We start from the raw sequence: 21488 nt of genomic DNA on the forward strand, positions 1-21488 counted from the left end.
AGATCTATACGTTTCTATATTTTTCATTTATTTGTCCTTTTCCTTAAAAAAAAAAAAATCACCCATCACCACATGATTCATCTAGGCTTTCTGTCTCTTTCATTGAATAGGTTTCTCTTACCTTTCAAACGCTTCAAAATGCTGTCCTCCTTTAGTTCCCTGCTGCCATGAATTCCATTCACACATGAGAACACTGAGTTCTGATATAATCCTCTGCAAACGAGCAGTCTTCGTCAAAGGTTCATGTCCTGTCTTTTACACAGCAGAATAAAACGAGGGGTCCTGATCGGCTGAGACTGGTTTTGTTGTACAAAACAGAGGAGTTTCTGAGGAGGCATGGGCTGTGAGGATGCCATGTGGGAGCAGCCATTTTGAGGACCATGTATTTCCTGTTTCTGCAGGTTGGTGTTTGGTGGAACACAGTCCATCCCCTGTTGTTGGGAGTCAATATGGTGGTTGAAAGGATCGTCATCGTTCCATGTGTAATCAAATCATTCCCCACTGAATCAATTATGAACATAACTTTCATATGGATGTACTAGACTGCTCTGCCACCTATACACTGACTGTACAAAACATTAGGAACACCTGCTCTTTCCATGACATAGACTGACCATGTGAAGACTATGATCCCTTATTGATGTCACCTGTTAAATCCACTTCAATCAGTATAGATGAAGAGGAGGAGACAGGTTAAAGACAGATTTTTAAGCCTCGAGACAATTGAGACATGGATTGTGTATGTGTGCCATTCAGAGGGTGAATTTGAATGGGGTATGGTAGTAGGTGCCAGGCGCACAGGTTGGAGTGTGTCAATAGCTGCAACACTGCCGGGTTTTTCAAGCTCAACAGTTTCCTGTGTGTATCAAGAATGGTCCACCACCCAAAGGACATCCAGCCAACTTGACAACTGTGGGATGCATTGGAGTCAACATGGGCCAGCATCCCTGTGGAACGCTTTTAACACCTTGCAGTCCATTCCCCGACCAATTGAGGCTGTTCTGAGGGCAAAATGGGCTTCAACACAATATTAGGAAGGTGTTCCTAATGTTTTGTACACTCAGTGTATGATAATAATAACAATAATAATCAATAGTAATAATAATAGTAATAATGATGATAATTATAATAATCATTTGTTCTCAATATCATGATATATTGCATACAGATATACTGAATGCATGAAGTTGAAACCAATCACATTGCAATTTTTGATATTACCACTTGAATCAGAGAAAATTCTAAACCTATATCTGCTTTTAAGAGCTATCTACAGTATACGGTTGATAAGCATTTACTGAATTATTATAATTATCATCATTATCATCATTACAATATCCATATTGTTTGTATCAAAGGGTGAAGTTTTGTAATCATATTTCATATGTTCTCATTAAATGGAGAGTAAAGATCCCCCTTCTCCAATGACCCTGTTTATGTAAATGTGGCATGAGAGGGAACGCTTTGTGATGCTACAAAAAATGAAGCCAAAATAAATTCAATCAAATACTGTGCCAGTTTCCAATTTTAGCTCTTGCTCATCCACAGCCTCCACTACAATATGTCCCTTTCCAGCACAGAATGTCGGCCATCTTGTTTCTAGCAAAACAAAGTTTTCATGGTGATGACCGCTATGACAGCAGTTCATATATTCTTCAGAAGCTGTGGCTATTTAGTCAGAAACTTGGTAAAGATTCTTCATAATTTATTTATTCGAATGAAAATATATTTATATATAATATGTACTTTCACAGTTTATTTGTATCTTTCGTAGTCCTTTTTGCTATTACATTTTTTTTTTTACCACGATTCACTCCATATACCTTCCTCTCCTTTAAAGAGAGTAGCCAGTCAGGTGTGAAAGAGGGGAGAAAGTGAGATTGAGCCCACTAAGTAAAACACAACTGTTGTTGATGTTGTTTCCTCTTCCTACACATTGCTTGTTGTCCGACACTAAACTGTGTTCTGCTCAATGGTTTACTTTCTGTCCTGTTCCACAGAGTGCGTCTGGGTAGCCCTGTACTGCTCTGACACAGTCCCAAACACTTATCCGCCTACTTCAACATAGTGACTCAGATCTTATCTCTATATATACACGGTGACTTGGATTGTATCTGGTAATATACGAGGTCATCTGTATTTAGTTATAACCGTGGTGATTCTTATTGTGTCTGGGTATTGAACCTGGTCACCTGATTCAGTCTGGGAATGCTGCGGATGGATATATAGATTGCGAGGGCTTTTACTTTGGCACAGACATGCGCAAGTTTGGCACATAGTTGTCAATCTCATAATGCACTGTGTATGTGTTAGCTGATAGAATGTTCCTGTCCTTGTGTCGGGCTGTGTGTGTCTGTGTGTGTCTTGGAGTGTCTCAGAAGATGTTAATGCTTGGACGGGTGTTGAGCAGACACAGTAGAGGTGTGAGAACAATCTCTCCTCTCGCTCTCTCTCTCTCTATGCACTAACCATACAAAGCAATGTCTATGTAATATTTCATATTCTGCCTGCCTACACTTTCTATCGAAATATGGCCATGGGGATAGTACAATCAGACTCCTCTCTCTCCCTCCATCTCCCTGTTTTCTGTCTCTTCATCTCTCTCTCTTTTTCCATCTCTCTCTCTCTCTCTTTCTCTCAGATCTGAGTCTCTTGCACATTCTCCTTGGAGCCACTCTTGAAGAGCAGAGGCTCGATCTGAGGGTTCTGGCCTTTCCCCATGAGCCCCTTCAGAGAGCTATGGATGCCCAGCTGGGGCAGGGGCACAGGGGAGGGCAGCAAGCCACCCGTGGGGGTGCCACCGCTGGTGGAGGTGGGTCCCTGTGCGCAGGAGTTGGGGGTGCTCTGGGAACAGGGGGAGAGGGAGGGGTTGTTGTTGTTGTTGAGGCCCATGCCCAGGCCCATCATGTTGTTGTTGAAGTGATGGGCCTTGAAGTAGTGGTTGAGGTGCTCCTGTCTGGCCAGGTTGGGCAGGTTGACCATCTCCGGGTGATGCATCCTCAGGCTCTGCCCTCCTCCTACTCCTCCCCCTCCGCCTCCATCCCGAGAGACGGTGCCGCCCCCTGAGATGCCGCTCCCGCGTCCACCGGCACCGGCGCCAATCTCGTCCTCCACGTTGATGATCTCGATGGCGCGGGCGGGGCCGTGGTGCTTGTGCAGCTGGTGCTGCTTCCTCAGCTTGTAGAAGACCACCAGCATCACGGCTGCCATGAAGGTAATGGCCACAAAGCAGCCAATGATGATCTTGGTGGTCTTCATCACGTCATCTAGGCCAGAATAGCCCGTCTCGGCAGTGATGGGCACAGTAAAGGTGGGCCGGGTGGCCCGGGATGAGGACAAGGACCAGGCTGACAGGGAGGAGGCGGTGGTAGGGAGCCCCCCCCTCCACTGGTGGCCAGACGGGGTAATGACGTATGACTCGTTGTGGCTGTTCATGACGCCAGCGTAGACTGTCGGGCCCTCGTTGGGCTCCACCGTCTCCACGGTGACAGTAGTGAAGTAGCTGACGCCAACGTCGGCGGCAGTGACATTAAGCACGGCGGTTGCCGTGGTGTTGCCAGCTGAATTGGTCACCATGCAGGTGTACTGACCCGTATCCCTCAGCGTGACGTTGGTAAAGTTGAGCGTACCATCGTGCAGCACAGAGATCCGGACACGGTAGGAGCCGTGGGTCATCAGGGTGCCGTTGGGCGTGAGCCAGTTGACCGAGGTCATGGTGGTGCCCGTGCGACACTTCAGCTCTGCAGCCATGCCCTCGGTAACGTTGAGGTCGGTGGGCGGCTCCACGATGACGGGAGCGTAGCAGGTGAAGTGGCTCTGGTCCAGCTCCCCGATGTACCTGCCCTTCAGGCCGGGGGGAGCGTGGCAGCGGGCGCAACACGTAGTGTTACTGGGCACCGTCTCCTTCAGCCACCAGCTGAGCCACAGCACGTCACAGTTGCACACCCAGGGGTTGTGGTTGAGGTGCACCCGCTCCAGCTGGTGCAGTGGGGTGAAGAGGTCATGGGGCAGCGAGTGCAGGGAGTTGTGGGAAAGGTTGAGCTCCTCCAGGTTCTTCAGGTCGTCGAAGGCGTTGCGCTCGATGACCTTCACTTGCGAGTGCATGAGCCACAGCTTACGGAGCGACACCAGGCCCTGGAAGGAGCCAGGCCGGATGATCTCCAGACGGTTCCCAGACAGCTCCAGCTCCTCCAGACGCACCAGGGCCGTCAGGTTGGGGATGTCCTTCAGACCACACATGCCCAGGTTCAGGTAGCGCAGGTTGACCAGGCCCACGAAGGCGGCGTCTGAGATGTAGTCCAGCTTCTTGAGCTCTCCCAGGTCCAGCCGACGCAGCGAGGGCACGCGGTGGAAGGCGTAGCCCGGCAGCGTCTCGATGGGGTTGTTCCGTAACCACAGCTCCCGCAGCTTGCTGAGGTACTCGAAGGCCTGTGAGGGGACCAGGGTGAGGCGGTTGTCGAACAGCTCCAGCGTATTGAGGTTGGGCAGGCCATTGAATGCTCCCACCTCAATCTGACTGATTTTGTTCTTAGACAGCTGCAGGATCTCAAGGTGCCTCAAGTGCTTGAAGGTGTCTGACTTGATAACCTGGTGGGGAGAGAGGGAGAATGTTAATATCTCACAACATGAAGAGTGACTAGACTGTGTAAACAGGGTGCAGCTCCAGTGGCTGTGACAGCTGGGTAGAGTGTGAAAGCAATAGCACAGGTGTGAATGCAGGGACACTATCGGAACATTACAATAATGTTTTATAAACATGAACATCAACTCAAATCTTACAGCGAGAGAAAACAAAAACTTCAAATCACTGATATGAGCCAAATTAAAATTCACAACACTTCAAAAAAATTATGAACACAGAGGCTGAAATTATTAATTGTGGTGTTTTGGTAAATGAACAGACAACAGACATGGTTGTTTTTCTCAGAGAGAAGATGTTTGCTGGTGCACTTGGACTGGGTGGGCCCCTGGATCTGGGCTGTCCAAACGGAGCTCATTTGGCCAGGCATCAGACACACAGCTAGTGAGCAGGACTAAAATCCCTTTAAATCTATTTTAATTGTTTTATTTAACCTTTATTTAACTAGGCAAGTCATCTATGGCTGTGTGATATATGTGTGGGCAATGCTCTCAGTGAGGGAGGCAGTGAGAAGCTCCTGGAGCCAGGCCACTGCATCCTCCTTATGTGGAGCAGGAGGGGGAGGGTGATAGGGAGGGTGGGGGTGTTTAAGAGGGGAGTGGGAGCTGTCAAAGCTTTACTCTCAGGGTACTTGGGGGAGAGAAGAGAAAAAATAAACCAGAGAATCTAGGATGCCTCCAGGTGTTACAATATTTTTAGATTTTTAATCATTTCAAGTGGGGCTTCGGGATACAACAAATCCAATCAGAATCCGTTGGCTAAGAGGGAAGTGTAATGAATAGTGTTATTATTTCTTTATTTCATATTTTAACAAGCTGCATCTCTTTAACTCATAAGACCAAACCATGAGGGTTGATGTTCCCTTTTCCTTCTGTAGCCATCATATACAGTTCAATCATCTGCCTTTCTGAGTGAGATAGAATGGCTGTTTGTCCACTTCCTCTCTCTGCAGTCACTTTACTGATTTGCCACAAACTTTGCCAAAACTAAATGAGCATTGGCCTAAAACACTCTGTATCCAAATTCACAAATGGACTTAGCGTATTCAGTAACCTCGTGTCTGTGAAGTTGTCTGGACATTTCTGGAGTGCAGCACATTTCTGAGCGCAAAGTTCCTAAATACATAAACTGAAAACAGCGGGAATATGTCTTCTATTACACGGCTGACATGCTGAGGACATTCACATTGGGAAGCTGGGGTTAAATGGAGAGTCCCAGTGCAGCTGTAAAACCACAACAACTACCTTGGGGTTCTGACATACAATCTGCTAACACATGTGTTCCTGTTTTTTTGCTGTTTGCTGTGTTACTGTTTGATTTACATATTAACATGACCTCCATTTCAATTGCAAAACGGTTGGGGAACACTTGTAGAACATAGGCATTATTCCATGGTAATTATGAGTGAATGACAGGTAATTACATTGAAACAAGTATATAAAAACAGGCATTTACATAATGCTTACCAACATACAGTACATGCACACGCACACACTCATGCATGGGCATGCACGCACACAAACACACACACACACACAGTCAAACAAAAGAAATTAACATAGTGGATAATGCTCAGCACAGTCCATATTTACCTCTATTGAATTCTCCTGCAGGTTGAGGTATCGTGTGTTGACTGATATGCTCTCAGGCACCCCATCCAGACTCTGTCTTGTACAGATGACTCGACTGGCCTGATTGGAGCAGCTGCAATGGGTGGGGCAGGGGGAGGCGGCCTCTACAAATTCTGGCCCAGAGAGGAGGAGCCGCAGTAGCAGCTGGACCAATAGGAGGAGGAGGGGAGAGGGGCAGGGAAGGCAGGTCACCGTGGTGATGCGCATGGCAACTGGGACATGACCCTGTCCTTTCTCCGAAGATGTTGATCCCAAGATGATGGATTCCTCAACCAGGTTGACTTTGCTTAGTTTCTCCAGTGGCAATTTGTTCCTTTTAATGTTTCATTTTTAAAGGTGTTTTATCTTCTGTCTATCTCTGTTTTTTCCAGGGGGGTTTAACAGAAATATGTGCATAAACAGATGTTACTCCTTTTTTTCTGTCGTCTAGGGATTTGAGTGGGGCCTTTGAGAAGAATCCACGAGTTACTGTGTGAGAGAGAGAGAGAGAGAGAGAGAGAGACATAGAGAGAGAGAGAGAGAGAGAGAGAGAGAGAGAGAGAGAGAGAGACAGAGAGAGAGAGAGAGAGAGAGAGAGAGAGAGAGACACACAGAGAGAGAGAGAGAGAGAGAGAGAGAGAGAGAGAGACAGAGAGAGAGAGACAGAGAGAGAGAGACAGAGAGAGAGAACACATACATTAGAAATAGTACAGTATATTATGCTCGTCCAATTGTTTAGAAACATTTACACTGAGCAGAACTGATGGAAAATTCAATATTCTTCCAGGTATAAGTTATTCTGAAAGGACTGTGGATCCTGTGCATAACTTGAGAAGCCTTAAAAGGTGCGTGTCATTGCTCATTAGTGAAGGTCAAGTTTTACAGCAAATCACTGTAGTGAACAGCAGTGTCATCAAACAATAGACATCTTTACAATATTGCAACTCTGGATCATGCATTTCAGGTTACTGTCCGCCCTTGGAATGAAAAGTAATATTGTAATCCTAACACTCATGACTATGTTATTCATGAATTGGTTCTACAGTATATGCACTCACGCGTTCAAGACAACAGTTCTCAGGATGACAGTACAATACCAATAATATTGTTTAAAGAGATTCTCTGGTACTTTTGTATACTTTTTAGCCAGTAGTTCTGAAAGTAAAGCTCACGATCCAAAAGTGGTCCCCGAAAATTGCGTACTACGTCACATACTGTTTGAGTAGATATGTGCACCATGTCATTGCGCTCTCTCTCTCTGTGTGTGTGCCTCTTGCTAGCTGTCACTCAAATGGCGAGGGGCTGAAGCTCATTGGTTAGAACTCAAATTGCTAGGGGGCTGGCCCAAAAGGGGGAAAATGTAGGGAAATGGCGCAGTACAGCCTTCAAACTAGGGATTTTGTCGCTAATTGAGGTAAGACAGTAATTCTGCTCATATATTATGCATATATGAACTACACATTGACACATCAAGCCCAAAGCGGGAGATTTAAAAAAGTTCCAGAGCATGTCTTTAAATCCCAGTGTCCAAACACTGAGTTGTGACTTCAACCCAAATCCTCTCTCTATTAGCATTGCACGGGTATTGGATTGACAGTACTAATTCTATTTCCATACTGGCTCTATATTACATGCTCTAGGGGCCACAGAATGGTGGTGAAGGGTGCAGTCTTCCTTAACACTGATAGATGGTTAACTCTACCCAGGCTCCTGGAGCCAGCGAAGGAGAATTGCTCTCCCTCTGCAGGTCACTTAAACCTGAATAACCTTAAATAAGGGCATACAGAGTCCACTATTATTAATGATGATGGCTGTAATGATGGGACTCTGACACGCAAATACATTTCACACACTTGGCATTCACACTTGGCTCAGGGAAAAAAACAAGAGGAGAGATTGAGAGAGAGAAAGGGAGAGAGAGGAATTATTAATCTGATAGATGACTGTACAGCTGAATGAAGAGAAGGGAATTATCAACACTACAGTAATAGATGAAAACTGAACAGTTGCAGAGAGGCAATGGGAGAGCGAAGGAGGGGGGGAAGTGAAAGAGCGAAAGAGAGAGAAGAGAGAGAGGGAGAGAGAGAAAGAACAAGAGGTTGGGCAAAGTGGGAGAGAGAGATAGTGAAACAGAGAGAGAGATGAGAGAGGGGTAGAGAAAGAACAAGATATTGGGGAGAGAGGGAGAGAAGGCAAGAGAGAGCGAGAGAGAGAGAGAGAGAGAGAGAGAGAGAGAGAGAGAGAGAGAGAGAGAGAGAGAAAGAAAGAGATTGGGGATAGAGGGAGAGAAGGCAAGAGAGAGTGAGAGAGAGCACGAGAGAGAGAGAGAGAGAGAGCAAGATATTGGGGATAGAGGGAGAAAGAGAGGGAGATAAAGATAGATGGATGGAGTAGAGGGAGTGAGAGGGGCTAGAGGGGCAGAAGCAGAGGAGAGAGGGGGGGTAGAGAAAGAACAAGATATTGGGGATAGAGGGAGATAAAGATAGATGGATGGAGTAGAGGGAGTGAGAGGGATGCTAGAGGGGCAGAAGCAGAGGAGAGAGAGAAATAGTTGAGGGAATGAAAACGATAATGGTCGTAGAGAGAGGAAAAGATGGAGTAAGAAAAAACTAAAGATTAAAAAGTAGGAGGAAAAAATAGAGAGAGAGGCATTAATATGAATAACCTCAGAGAGAGGGGGGGGAGAAGATTAGATAGATAGATAGATAGATAGATAGATAGATAGATAGATAGATAGATAGATAGATAGATAGATAGATAGATAGATAGATAGATAGATAGATAGATAGATAGATAGATAGATAGATAGATAGATAGATAGATAGATAGATAGAGGGAGGGAGGGAGGGAGGGAGGGAGGGAGGGAGGGAGGGAGGGAAAAGACTCAATAGAGAGATTAATATAAAGTAGACAGAGATGGAGGGAGGGGAACAACAACACAGAGATGCATATAAAACAGAGAGAGTAATGGAGAGATGGAGGGGAAAGACAATACAGAATAATTCATTTAAAAAGATGGATATGGGTGCACAGAAGAGATTTCTCTCACTGAACGGAGATGAGTAGGGAAAGAGAGAAGGAGAAAGAAAGAGGGAGCAAAAGAGGGGTGAGATTGATCAATAATTTGTACGCAGAGTGCAATGACATTAAAACACAAACAAGGACACCGTGATAAATCATATCTCCAGCACCATCTCTGTGTGATAGAAGTGAACAGGACACAGGTCCGGTCCTGACCTGCTGCTGCTGGGACAGTCACAGCTCTAGAACCAGATACGGTGTACTGGAACCGTCAGTCACAGCTCTAGACCAGATCCAGTAGGATACTGGGACAGTCACAGGTCTAGAACCAGATACTGTGTACTGGAACCGTCAGTCACAGCTCTAGACCAGAACCAGTAGGATACTGGGACAGTCACAGCTCTAGACCAGAACCAGTAGGGTACTGGGACAGTCACAGTTCTAGACCAGAACCAGTGGGGTACTGGGACCGTCACTCACAGCTCTAGACCAGAACCAGTAGGATACTGGGACAGTCAAAACTCTAGACCAGAACCAGTAGGGTACTGGGACAGTCACAGTTCTAGACCAGAACCAGTAGGGTACTGGGACCGTCACTCACAGCTCTAGACCAGAAACAGTAGGATACTGGGACAGTCACAGCTCTAGACCAGAACCAGTGGGGTACTGGGACTGTCACTCACAGCTCTAGACCAGAACCAGGGTACTGGGAGTGTCAAAACTCTAGACCAGAACCAGTAGGATACTGGGACCATCACAGCTCTAGACTAGAACCAGTAGGGTACTGGTTCCAGTACACAGTATCTGGTTCTAGAGCTGTTACCCTCTAGACCAGAACCAGTAGGATACTGGGACAGTCACTCACAGCTCTAGACCAGAACCAGTAGGATACTGGGACAGTCATTCATAGCTCTAGACCAGAACCAGTAGGATACTGGGACCATCACAGCTCTAGACCAGAACCAGTAGGGTACTGGGACAGTCACAGCTCTAGACCAGAACCAGTAGGGTACTGGGACCGTCACACACAGCTCTAGACCAGAACCAGTAGGGTACTGGGACAGTCACTCACAGCTCTAGACCAGAACCAGTAGGGTACTGGGACAGTCACAGTTCTAGACCAGAACCAGTAGGGTACTGGGACCGTCACTCACAGCTCTAGACCAGAACCAGTAGGATACTGGGACAGTCACAGCTCTAGACCAGAACCAGTGGGGTACTGGGACTGTCACTCACAGCTCTAGACCAGAACCAGGGTACTGGGAGTGTCAAAACTCTAGACCAGAACCAGTAGGGTACTGGGACAGTCACAGCTCTAGACAGAACCAGTAGGATACTGGGACCATCACAGCTCTAGACCAGAACCAGTAGGGTACTGGTTCCAGTACACAGTATCTGGTTCTAGAGCTGTTACCCTCTAGACCAGAACCAGTAGGATACTGGGACAGTCACTCACAGCTCTAGACCAGAACCAGTAGGATACTGGGAAAGTCATTCATAGCACTAGACCAGAACCAGTAGGATACTAGGACCATCACAGCTCTAGACCAGAACCAGTAGGGTACTGGGACAGTCACAGCTCTAGACCAGAACCAGTAGGATACTGGGACAGTCAAAACTCTAGACCAGAACCAATAGGGTACTGGGACAGTCACAGTTCTAGACCAGAACCAGTAGGGTACTGGGACCGTCACTCGCAGCTCTAGACCAGAACCAGTAGGATACTGGGACAGTCACAGCTCTAGACCAGAACCAGTGGGGTACTGGGACTGTCACTCACAGCTCTAGACCAGAACCAGGGTACTGGGAGTGTCAAAACTCTAGACCAGAACCAGTAGGGTACTTGGACAGTCACAGCTCTAGACAGAACCAGTAGAATACTGGGACCATCACAGCTCTAGACCAGAACCAGTAGGGTACTGGTTCCAGTAGACAGTATCTGGTTCTAGAGCTGTTACCCTCTAGACCAGAACCAGTAGGATACTGGGACAGTCACTCACAGCTCTAGACCAGAACCAGTAGGATACTGGGACAGTCATTCATAGCTCTAGACCAGAACCAGTAGGATACTGGGACCATCACAGCTCTAGACCAGAACCAGTAGGGTACTGGGACAGTCACAGCTCTAGACCAGAACCAGATACGGTGTACTGGGACCGTCACACACAGCTCTAGACCAGAACCAGTAGGGTACTGGGACAGTCACTCACAGCTCTAGACCAGAACCAGTAGGGTACTGGGACAGTCACAGTTCTAGACCAGAACCAGTAGGGTACTGGGACCGTCACACACAGCTCTACACCAGAACCAGTAGGATACTGGGACAGTCACAGCTCTAGAACCAGATACTGTGGACTGGAACCGTCAGTCACAGCTCTAGACCAGAACCAGTAGGATACTGGGACAGTCACAGCTCTAGACCAGAACCAGTAGGGTACTGGGACAGTCACAGTTCTAGACCAGAACCAGTGGGGTACTGGGACAGTCACAGTTCTAGACCAGAACCAGTAGGGTACTGGGACCGTCACTCACAGCTCTAGACCAGAACCAGTAGGATACTGGGACAGTCACAGCTCTAGACCAGAACCAGTTGGGTACTGGGACTGTCACAGCTCTAGACAGAACCAGTAGGATACTGGGACAGTCACAGCTCTAGAACCAGATACTGTGTACTGGAACCGTCAGTCACAGCTCTAGACCAGAACCAGTAGGATACTGGGACAGTCACAGCTCTAGAACCAGATACTGTGTGCTGGAACCATCAGTCACAGCTCTAGACCAGAACCAGTAGGATACTGGGACAGTCACAGCTCTAGAACCAGATACTGTGTACTGGAACCGTCCGTTACAGCTCTAGACCAGAACCAGTAGGATACTGGGACAGTCACAGCTCTAGACCAGAACCAGTAGGGTACTGGGACAGTAAGAGCTCTAGAACCAGATACTGTGTACTGGAACCGTCAGTCACAGCTCTAGACCAGAACCAGTAGGATACTGGGACAGTCACAGCTCTAGACCAGAACCAGTAGGGTACTAGGACAGTCACAGTTCTAGACCAGAACCAGTGGGGTACTGGGACCGTCACTCACAGCTCTAGACCAGAACCAGTAGGATACTGGGACAGTCAAAACTCTAGACCAGAACCAGTAGGGTACTGGGACAGTCACAGTTCTAGACCAGAACCAGTAGGGTACTGGGACCATCACTCACAGCTCTAGACCAGAACCAGTAGGATACTGGGACAGTCACAGCTCTAGACCAGAACCAGTGGGGTACTGGGACTGTCACTCACAGCTCTAGACCAGAACCAGGGTACTGGGAGTGTCAAAACTCTAGACCAGAACCAGTAGGGTACTGGGACAGTCACAGCTCTAGACAGAACCAGTAGGATACTGGGACCATCACAGCTCTAGACCAGAACCAGTAGGGTACTGGTTCCAGTACACAGTATCTGGTTCTAGAGCTGTTACCCTCTAGACCAGAACCAGTAGAATACTGGGACAGTCACTCACAGCTCTAGACCAGAACCAGTAGGATACTGGGACAGTCATTCATAGCTCTAGACCAGAACCAGTAGGATACTGGGACCATCACAGCTCTAGACCAGAACCAGTAGGGTACTGGGACAGTCACAGCTCTAGACCAGAACCAGTAGGGTACTGGGACCGTCACACACAGCTCTAGACCAGAACCAGTAGGGTACTGGGACAGTCACTCACAGCTCTGGACCAGAACCAGTAGGGTACTGGGACAGTCACAGTTCTAGACCAGAACCAGTAGGGTACTGGGACCGTCACACACAGCTCTACACCAGAACCAGTAGGATACTGGGACAGTCACAGCTCTAGAACCAGATACTGTGGACTGGAACCGTCAGTCACAGCTCTAGACCAGAACCAGTAGGATACTGGGACAGTCACAGCTCTAGACCAGAACCAGTAGGGTACTGGGACAGTAACAGCTCTAGAACCAGATACTGTGTACTGGAACCGTCAGTCACAGCTCTAGACCAGAACCAGTAGGATACTGGGACAGTCACAGCTCTAGACCAGAACCAGTGGGGTACTGGGACTGTCACTCACAGCTCTAGACCAGAACCAGGGTACTGGGAGGGTCAAAACTCTAGACCAGAACCAGTAGGGTACTTGGACAGTCACAGCTCTAGACAGAACCAGTAGAATACTGGGACCATCACAGCTCTAGACCAGAACCAGTAGGGTACTGGTTCCAGTACACAGTATCTGGTTCTAGAGCTGTTACCCTCTAGACCAGAACCAGTAGGATACTGGGACAGTCACTCACAGCTCTAGACCAGAACCAGTAGGATACTGGGACAGTCATTCATAGCTCTAGACCAGAACCAGTAGGATACTGGGACCATCACAGCTCTAGACCAGAACCAGTAGGGTACTGGGACAGTCACAGCTCTAGACCAGAACCAGATACGGTGTACTGGGACCGTCACACACAGCTCTAGACCAGAACCAGTAGGGTACTGGGACAGTCACTCACAGCTCTAGACCAGAACCAGTAGGGTACTGGGACAGTCACAGTTCTAGACCAGAACCAGTAGGGTACTGGGACCGTCACACACAGCTCTACACCAGAACCAGTAGGATACTGGGACAGTCACAGCTCTAGAACCAGATACTGTGGACTGGAACCGTCAGTCACAGCTCTAGACCAGAACCAGTAGGATACTGGGACAGTCACAGCTCTAGACCAGAACCAGTAGGGTACTGGGACAGTCACAGTTCTAGACCAGAACCAGTGGGGTACTGGGACAGTCACAGTTCTAGACCAGAACCAGTAGGGTACTGGGACCGTCACTCACAGCTCTAGACCAGAACCAGTAGGATACTGGGACAGTCACAGCTCTAGACCAGAACCAGTTGGGTACTGGGACTGTCACAGCTCTAGACAGAACCAGTAGGATACTGGGACAGTCACAGCTCTAGAACCAGATACTGTGTACTGGAACCGTCAGTCACAGCTCTAGACCAGAACCAGTAGGATACTGGGACAGTCACAGCTCTAGAACCAGATACTGTGTGCTGGAACCATCAGTCACAGCTCTAGACCAGAACCAGTAGGATACTGGGACAGTCACAGCTCTAGAACCAGATACTGTGTACTGGAACCGTCCGTTACAGCTCTAGACCAGAACCAGTAGGATACTGGGACAGTCACAGCTCTAGACCAGAACCAGTAGGGTACTGGGACAGTAAGAGCTCTAGAACCAGATACTGTGTACTGGAACCGTCAGTCACAGCTCTAGACCAGAACCAGTAGGATACTGGGACAGTCACAGCTCTAGACCAGAACCAGTAGGGTACTAGGACAGTCACAGTTCTAGACCAGAACCAGTGGGGTACTGGGACCGTCACTCACAGCTCTAGACCAGAACCAGTAGGATACTGGGACAGTCAAAACTCTAGACCAGAACCAGTAGGGTACTGGGACAGTCACAGTTCTAGACCAGAACCAGTAGGGTACTGGGACCATCACTCACAGCTCTAGACCAGAACCAGTAGGATACTGGGACAGTCACAGCTCTAGACCAGAACCAGTGGGGTACTGGGACTGTCACTCACAGCTCTAGACCAGAACCAGGGTACTGGGAGTGTCAAAACTCTAGACCAGAACCAGTAGGGTACTGGGACAGTCACAGCTCTAGACAGAACCAGTAGGATACTGGGACCATCACAGCTCTAGACCAGAACCAGTAGGGTACTGGTTCCAGTACACAGTATCTGGTTCTAGAGCTGTTACCCTCTAGACCAGAACCAGTAGAATACTGGGACAGTCACTCACAGCTCTAGACCAGAACCAGTAGGATACTGGGACAGTCATTCATAGCTCTAGACCAGAACCAGTAGGATACTGGGACCATCACAGCTCTAGACCAGAACCAGTAGGGTACTGGGACAGTCACAGCTCTAGACCAGAACCAGTAGGGTACTGGGACCGTCACACACAGCTCTAGACCAGAACCAGTAGGGTACTGGGACAGTCACTCACAGCTCTGGACCAGAACCAGTAGGGTACTGGGACAGTCACAGTTCTAGACCAGAACCAGTAGGGTACTGGGACCGTCACACACAGCTCTACACCAGAACCAGTAGGATACTGGGACAGTCACAGCTCTAGAACCAGATACTGTGGACTGGAACCGTCAGTCACAGCTCTAGACCAGAACCAGTAGGATACTGGGACAGTCACAGCTCTAGACCAGAACCAGTAGGGTACTGGGACAGTAACAGCTCTAGAACCAGATACTGTGTACTGGAACCGTCAGTCACAGCTCTAGACCAGAACCAGTAGGATACTGGGACAGTCACAGCTCTAGACCAGAACCAGTGGGGTACTGGGACTGTCACTCACAGCTCTAGACCAGAACCAGGGTACTGGGAGTGTCAAAACTCTAGACCAGAACCAGTAGGGTACTTGGACAGTCACAGCTCTAGACAGAACCAGTAGAATACTGGGACCATCACAGCTCTAGACCAGAACCAGTAGGGTACTGGTTCCAGTACACAGTATCTGGTTCTAGAGCTGTTACCCTCTAGACCAGAACCAGTAGGATACTGGGACAGTCACTCACAGCTCTAGACCAGAACCAGTAGGATACTGGGACAGTCATTCATAGCTCTAGACCAGAACCAGTAGGATACTGGGACCATCACAGCTCTAGACCAGAACCAGTAGGGTACTGGGACAGTCACAGCTCTAGACCAGAACCAGATACGGTGTACTGGGACCGTCACACACAGCTCTAGACCAGAACCAGTAGGGTACTGGGACAGTCACTCACAGCTCTAGACCAGAACCAGTAGGGTACTGGGACAGTCACAGTTCTAGACCAGAACCAGTAGGGTACTGGGACCGTCACACACAGCTCTACACCAGAACCAGTAGGATACTGGGACAGTCACAGCTCTAGAACCAGATACTGTGGACTGGAACCGTCAGTCACAGCTCTAGACCAGAACCAGTAGGATACTGGGACAGTCACAGCTCTAGACCAGAACCAGTAGGGTACTGGGACAGTCACAGTTCTAGACCAGAACCAGTGGGGTACTGGGACAGTCACAGTTCTAGACCAGAACCAGTAGGGTACTGGGACCGTCACTCACAGCTCTAGACCAGAACCAGTAGGATACTGGGACAGTCACAGCTCTAGACCAGAACCAGTTGGGTACTGGGACTGTCACAGCTCTAGACAGAACCAGTAGGATACTGGGACAGTCACAGCTCTAGAACCAGATACTGTGTACTGGAACCGTCAGTCACAGCTCTAGACCAGAACCAGTAGGATACTGGGACAGTCACAGCTCTAGAACCAGATACTGTGTGCTGGAACCATCAGTCACAGCTCTAGACCAGAACCAGTAGGATACTGGGACAGTCACAGCTCTAGAACCAGATACTGTGTACTGGAACCGTCAGTTACAGCTCTAGACCAGAACCAGTAGGATACTGGGACAGTCACAGCTCTAGACCAGAACCAGTAGGGTACTGGGACAGTAAGAGCTCTAGAACCAGATACTGTGTACTGGAACCGTCAGTCACAGCTCTAGACCAGAACCAGTAGGATACTGGGACAGTCACAGCTCTAGACCAGAACCAGTAGGGTACTAGGACAGTCACAGTTCTAGACCAGAACCAGTGGGGTACTGGGACAGTCACTCACAGCTCTAGACCAGAACCAGTAGGATACTGGGACAGTCAAAACTCTAGACCAGAACCAGTAGGGTACTGGGACAGTCACAGTTCTAGACCAGAACCAGTAGGGTACTGGGACCATCACTCACAGCTCTAGACCAGAACCAGTAGGATACTGGGACAGTCACAGCTCTAGACCAGAACCAGTGGGGTACTGGGACTGTCACTCACAGCTCTAGACCAGAACCAGGGTACTGGGAGTGTCAAAACTCTAGACCAGAACCAGTAGGGTACTGGGACAGTCACAGCTCTAGACAGAACCAGTAGGATACTGGGACCATCACAGCTCTAGACCAGAACCAGTAGGGTACTGGTTCCAGTACACAGTATCTGGTTCTAGAGCTGTTACCCTCTAGACCAGAACCAGTAGAATACTGGGACAGTCACTCACAGCTCTAGACCAGAACCAGTAGGATACTGGGACAGTCATTCATAGCTCTAGACCAGAACCAGTAGGATACTGGGACCATCACAGCTCTAGACCAGAACCAGTAGGGTACTGGGACAGTCACAGCTCTAGACCAGAACCAGTAGGGTACTGGGACCGTCACACACAGCTCTAGACCAGAACCAGTAGGGTACTGGGACAGTCACTCACAGCTCTGGACCAGAACCAGTAGGGTACTGGGACAGTCACAGTTCTAGACCAGAACCAGTAGGGTACTGGGACCGTCACACACAGCTCTACACCAGAACCAGTAGGATACTGGGACAGTCACAGCTCTAGAACCAGATACTGTGGACTGGAACCGTCAGTCACAGCTCTAGACCAGAACCAGTAGGATACTGGGACAGTCACAGCTCTAGACCAGAACCAGTAGGGTACTGGGACAGTAACAGCTCTAGAACCAGATACTGTGTACTGGAACCGTCAGTCACAGCTCTAGACCAGAACCAGTAGGATACTGGGACAGTCACAGCTCTAGAACCAGATACTGTGTACTGGAACCGTCAGTCACAGCTCTAGACCAGAACCAGTAGGATACTGGGACAGTCACAGCTCTAGACCAGAACCAGTAGGGTACTGGGACAGTCACAGTTCTAGACCAGAACCAGTGGGGTACTGGGACAGTCACAGTTCTAGACCAGAACCAGTAGGGTACTGGGACCGTCACTCACAGCTCTAGACCAGAACCAGTAGGATACTGGGACAGTCACAGCTCTAGACCAGAACCAGTTGGGTACTGGGACTGTCACAGCTCTAGACAGAACCAGTAGGATACTGGGACAGTCACAGCTCTAGAACCAGATACTGTGTACTGGAACCGTCAGTCACAGCTCTAGACCAGAACCAGTAGGATACTGGGACAGTCACAGCTCTAGAACCAGATACTGTGTGCTGGAACCATCAGTCACAGCTCTAGACCAGAACCAGTAGGATACTGGGACAGTCACAGCTCTAGAACCAGATACTGTGTACTGGAACCGTCCGTTACAGCTCTAGACCAGAACCAGTAGGATACTGGGACAGTCACAGCTCTAGACCAGAACCAGTAGGGTACTGGGACAGTAAGAGCTCTAGAACCAGATACTGTGTACTGGAACCGTCAGTCACAGCTCTAGACCAGAACCAGTAGGATACTGGGACAGTCACAGCTCTAGACCAGAACCAGTAGGGTACTAGGACAGTCACAGTTCTAGACCAGAACCAGTGGGGTACTGGGACCGTCACTCACAGCTCTAGACCAGAACCAGTAGGATACTGGGACAGTCAAAACTCTAGACCAGAACCAGTAGGGTACTGGGACAGTCACAGTTCTAGACCAGAACCAGTAGGGTACTGGGACCATCACTCACAGCTCTAGACCAGAACCAGTAGGATACTGGGACAGTCACAGCTCTAGACCAGAACCAGTGGGGTACTGGGACTGTCACTCACAGCTCTAGACCAGAACCAGGGTACTGGGAGTGTCAAAACTCTAGACCAGAACCAGTAGGGTACTGGGACAGTCACAGCTCTAGACAGAACCAGTAGGATACTGGGACCATCACAGCTCTAGACCAGAACCAGTAGGGTACTGGTTCCAGTACACAGTATCTGGTTCTAGAGCTGTTACCCTCTAGACCAGAACCAGTAGAATACTGGGACAGTCACTCACAGCTCTAGACCAGAACCAGTAGGATACTGGGACAGTCATTCATAGCTCTAGACCAGAACCAGTAGGATACTGGGACCATCACAGCTCTAGACCAGAACCAGTAGGGTACTGGGACAGTCACAGCTCTAGACCAGAACCAGTAGGGTACTGGGACCGTCACACACAGCTCTAGACCAGAACCAGTAGGGTACTGGGACAGTCACTCACAGCTCTGGACCAGAACCAGTAGGGTACTGGGACAGTCACAGTTCTAGACCAGAACCAGTAGGGTACTGGGACCGTCACACACAGCTCTACACCAGAACCAGTAGGATACTGGGACAGTCACAGCTCTAGAACCAGATACTGTGGACTGGAACCGTCAGTCACAGCTCTAGACCAGAACCAGTAGGATACTGGGACAGTCACAGCTCTAGACCAGAACCAGTAGGGTACTGGGACAGTAACAGCTCTAGAACCAGATACTGTGTACTGGAACCGTCAGTCACAGCTCTAGACCAGAACCAGTAGGATACTGGGACAGTCACAGCTCTAGACCAGAACCAGTGGGGTACTGGGACTGTCACTCACAGCTCTAGACCAGAACCAGGGTACTGGGAGTGTCAAAACTCTAGACCAGAACCAGTAGGGTACTTGGACAGTCACAGCTCTAGACAGAACCAGTAGAATACTGGGACCATCACAGCTCTAGACCAGAACCAGTAGGGTACTGGTTCCAGTACACAGTATCTGGTTCTAGAGCTGTTACCCTCTAGACCAGAACCAGTAGGATACTGGGACAGTCACTCACAGCTCTAGACCAGAACCAGTAGGATACTGGGACAGTCATTCATAGCTCTAGACCAGAACCAGTAGGATACTGGGACCATCACAGCTCTAGACCAGAACCAGTAGGGTACTGGGACAGTCACAGCTCTAGACCAGAACCAGATACGGTGTACTGGGACCGTCACACACAGCTCTAGACCAGAACCAGTAGGGTACTGGGACAGTCACTCACAGCTCTAGACCAGAACCAGTAGGGTACTGGGACAGTCACAGTTCTAGACCAGAACCAGTAGGGTACTGGGACCGTCACACACAGCTCTACACCAGAACCAGTAGGATACTGGGACAGTCACAGCTCTAGAACCAGATACTGTGGACTGGAACCGTCAGTCACAGCTCTAGACCAGAACCAGTAGGATACTGGGACAGTCACAGCTCTAGACCAGAACCAGTAGGGTACTGGGACAGTCACAGTTCTAGACCAGAACCAGTGGGGTACTGGGACAGTCACAGTTCTAGACCAGAACCAGTAGGGTACTGGGACCGTCACTCACAGCTCTAGACCAGAACCAGTAGGATACTGGGACAGTCACAGCTCTAGACCAGAACCAGTTGGGTACTGGGACTGTCACAGCTCTAGACAGAACCAGTAGGATACTGGGACAGTCACAGCTCTAGAACCAGATACTGTGTACTGGAACCGTCAGTCACAGCTCTAGACCAGAACCAGTAGGATACTGGGACAGTCACAGCTCTAGAACCAGATACTGTGTGCTGGAACCATCAGTCACAGCTCTAGACCAGAACCAGTAGGATACTGGGACAGTCACAGCTCTAGAACCAGATACTGTGTACTGGAACCGTCAGTTACAGCTCTAGACCAGAACCAGTAGGATACTGGGACAGTCACAGCTCTAGACCAGAACCAGTAGGGTACTAGGACAGTCACAGTTCTAGACCAGAACCAGTGGGGTACTGGGACCGTCACTCACAGCTCTAGACCAGAACCAGTAGGATACTGGGACAGTCAAAACTCTAGACCAGAACCAGTAGGGTACTGGGACAGTCACAGTTCTAGACCAGAACCAGTAGGGTACTGGGACCATCACTCACAGCTCTAGACCAGAACCAGTAGGATACTGGGACAGTCACAGCTCTAGACCAGAACCAGTGGGGTACTGGGACTGTCACTCACAGCTCTAGACCAGAACCAGGGTACTGGGAGTGTCAAAACTCTAGACCAGAACCAGTAGGGTACTGGGACAGTCACAGCTCTAGACAGAACCAGTAGGATACTGGGACCATCACAGCTCTAGACCAGAACCAGTAGGGTACTGGTTCCAGTACACAGTATCTGGTTCTAGAGCTGTTACCCTCTAGACCAGAACCAGTAGAATACTGGGACAGTCACTCACAGCTCTAGACCAGAACCAGTAGGATACTGGGACAGTCATTCAAAGCTCTAGACCAGAACCAGTAGGATACTGGGACCATCACAGCTCTAGACCAGAACCAGTAGGGTACTGGGACAGTCACAGCTCTAGACCAGAACCAGTAGGGTACTGGGACCGTCACACACAGCTCTAGACCAGAACCAGTAGGGTACTGGGACAGTCACTCACAGCT

At 49.0% G+C, this 21488-nt stretch overlaps 1 protein-coding gene across 1 annotated transcript in view; it reads right to left on the minus strand.

Moving 5' to 3' along the window:
* Nucleotides 1-1791: 1791 nt before the first annotated feature.
* The window catches only part of LOC139421509 (leucine-rich repeat-containing protein 4B-like), a 62784-nt gene continuing 43087 nt past the window's right edge, over nt 1792-21488 (minus strand). The window contains exons 3-4 of the mRNA XM_071172470.1: nt 6232-6738; nt 1792-4587 (exon numbers count right to left, since the gene is read on the minus strand). Of these exons, the coding sequence (XP_071028571.1) occupies nt 2638-4587; nt 6232-6477 (2196 nt within the window). The 5' untranslated portion in view covers nt 6478-6738 and the 3' untranslated portion in view covers nt 1792-2637. The remainder of the gene's footprint in view (nt 4588-6231; nt 6739-21488) is intronic.

The sequence above is a fragment of the Oncorhynchus clarkii genome, chromosome 12 (genome assembly GCF_045791955.1).
Source record: "Oncorhynchus clarkii lewisi isolate Uvic-CL-2024 chromosome 12, UVic_Ocla_1.0, whole genome shotgun sequence".
NCBI lineage: Eukaryota > Metazoa > Chordata > Actinopteri > Salmoniformes > Salmonidae > Oncorhynchus > Oncorhynchus clarkii.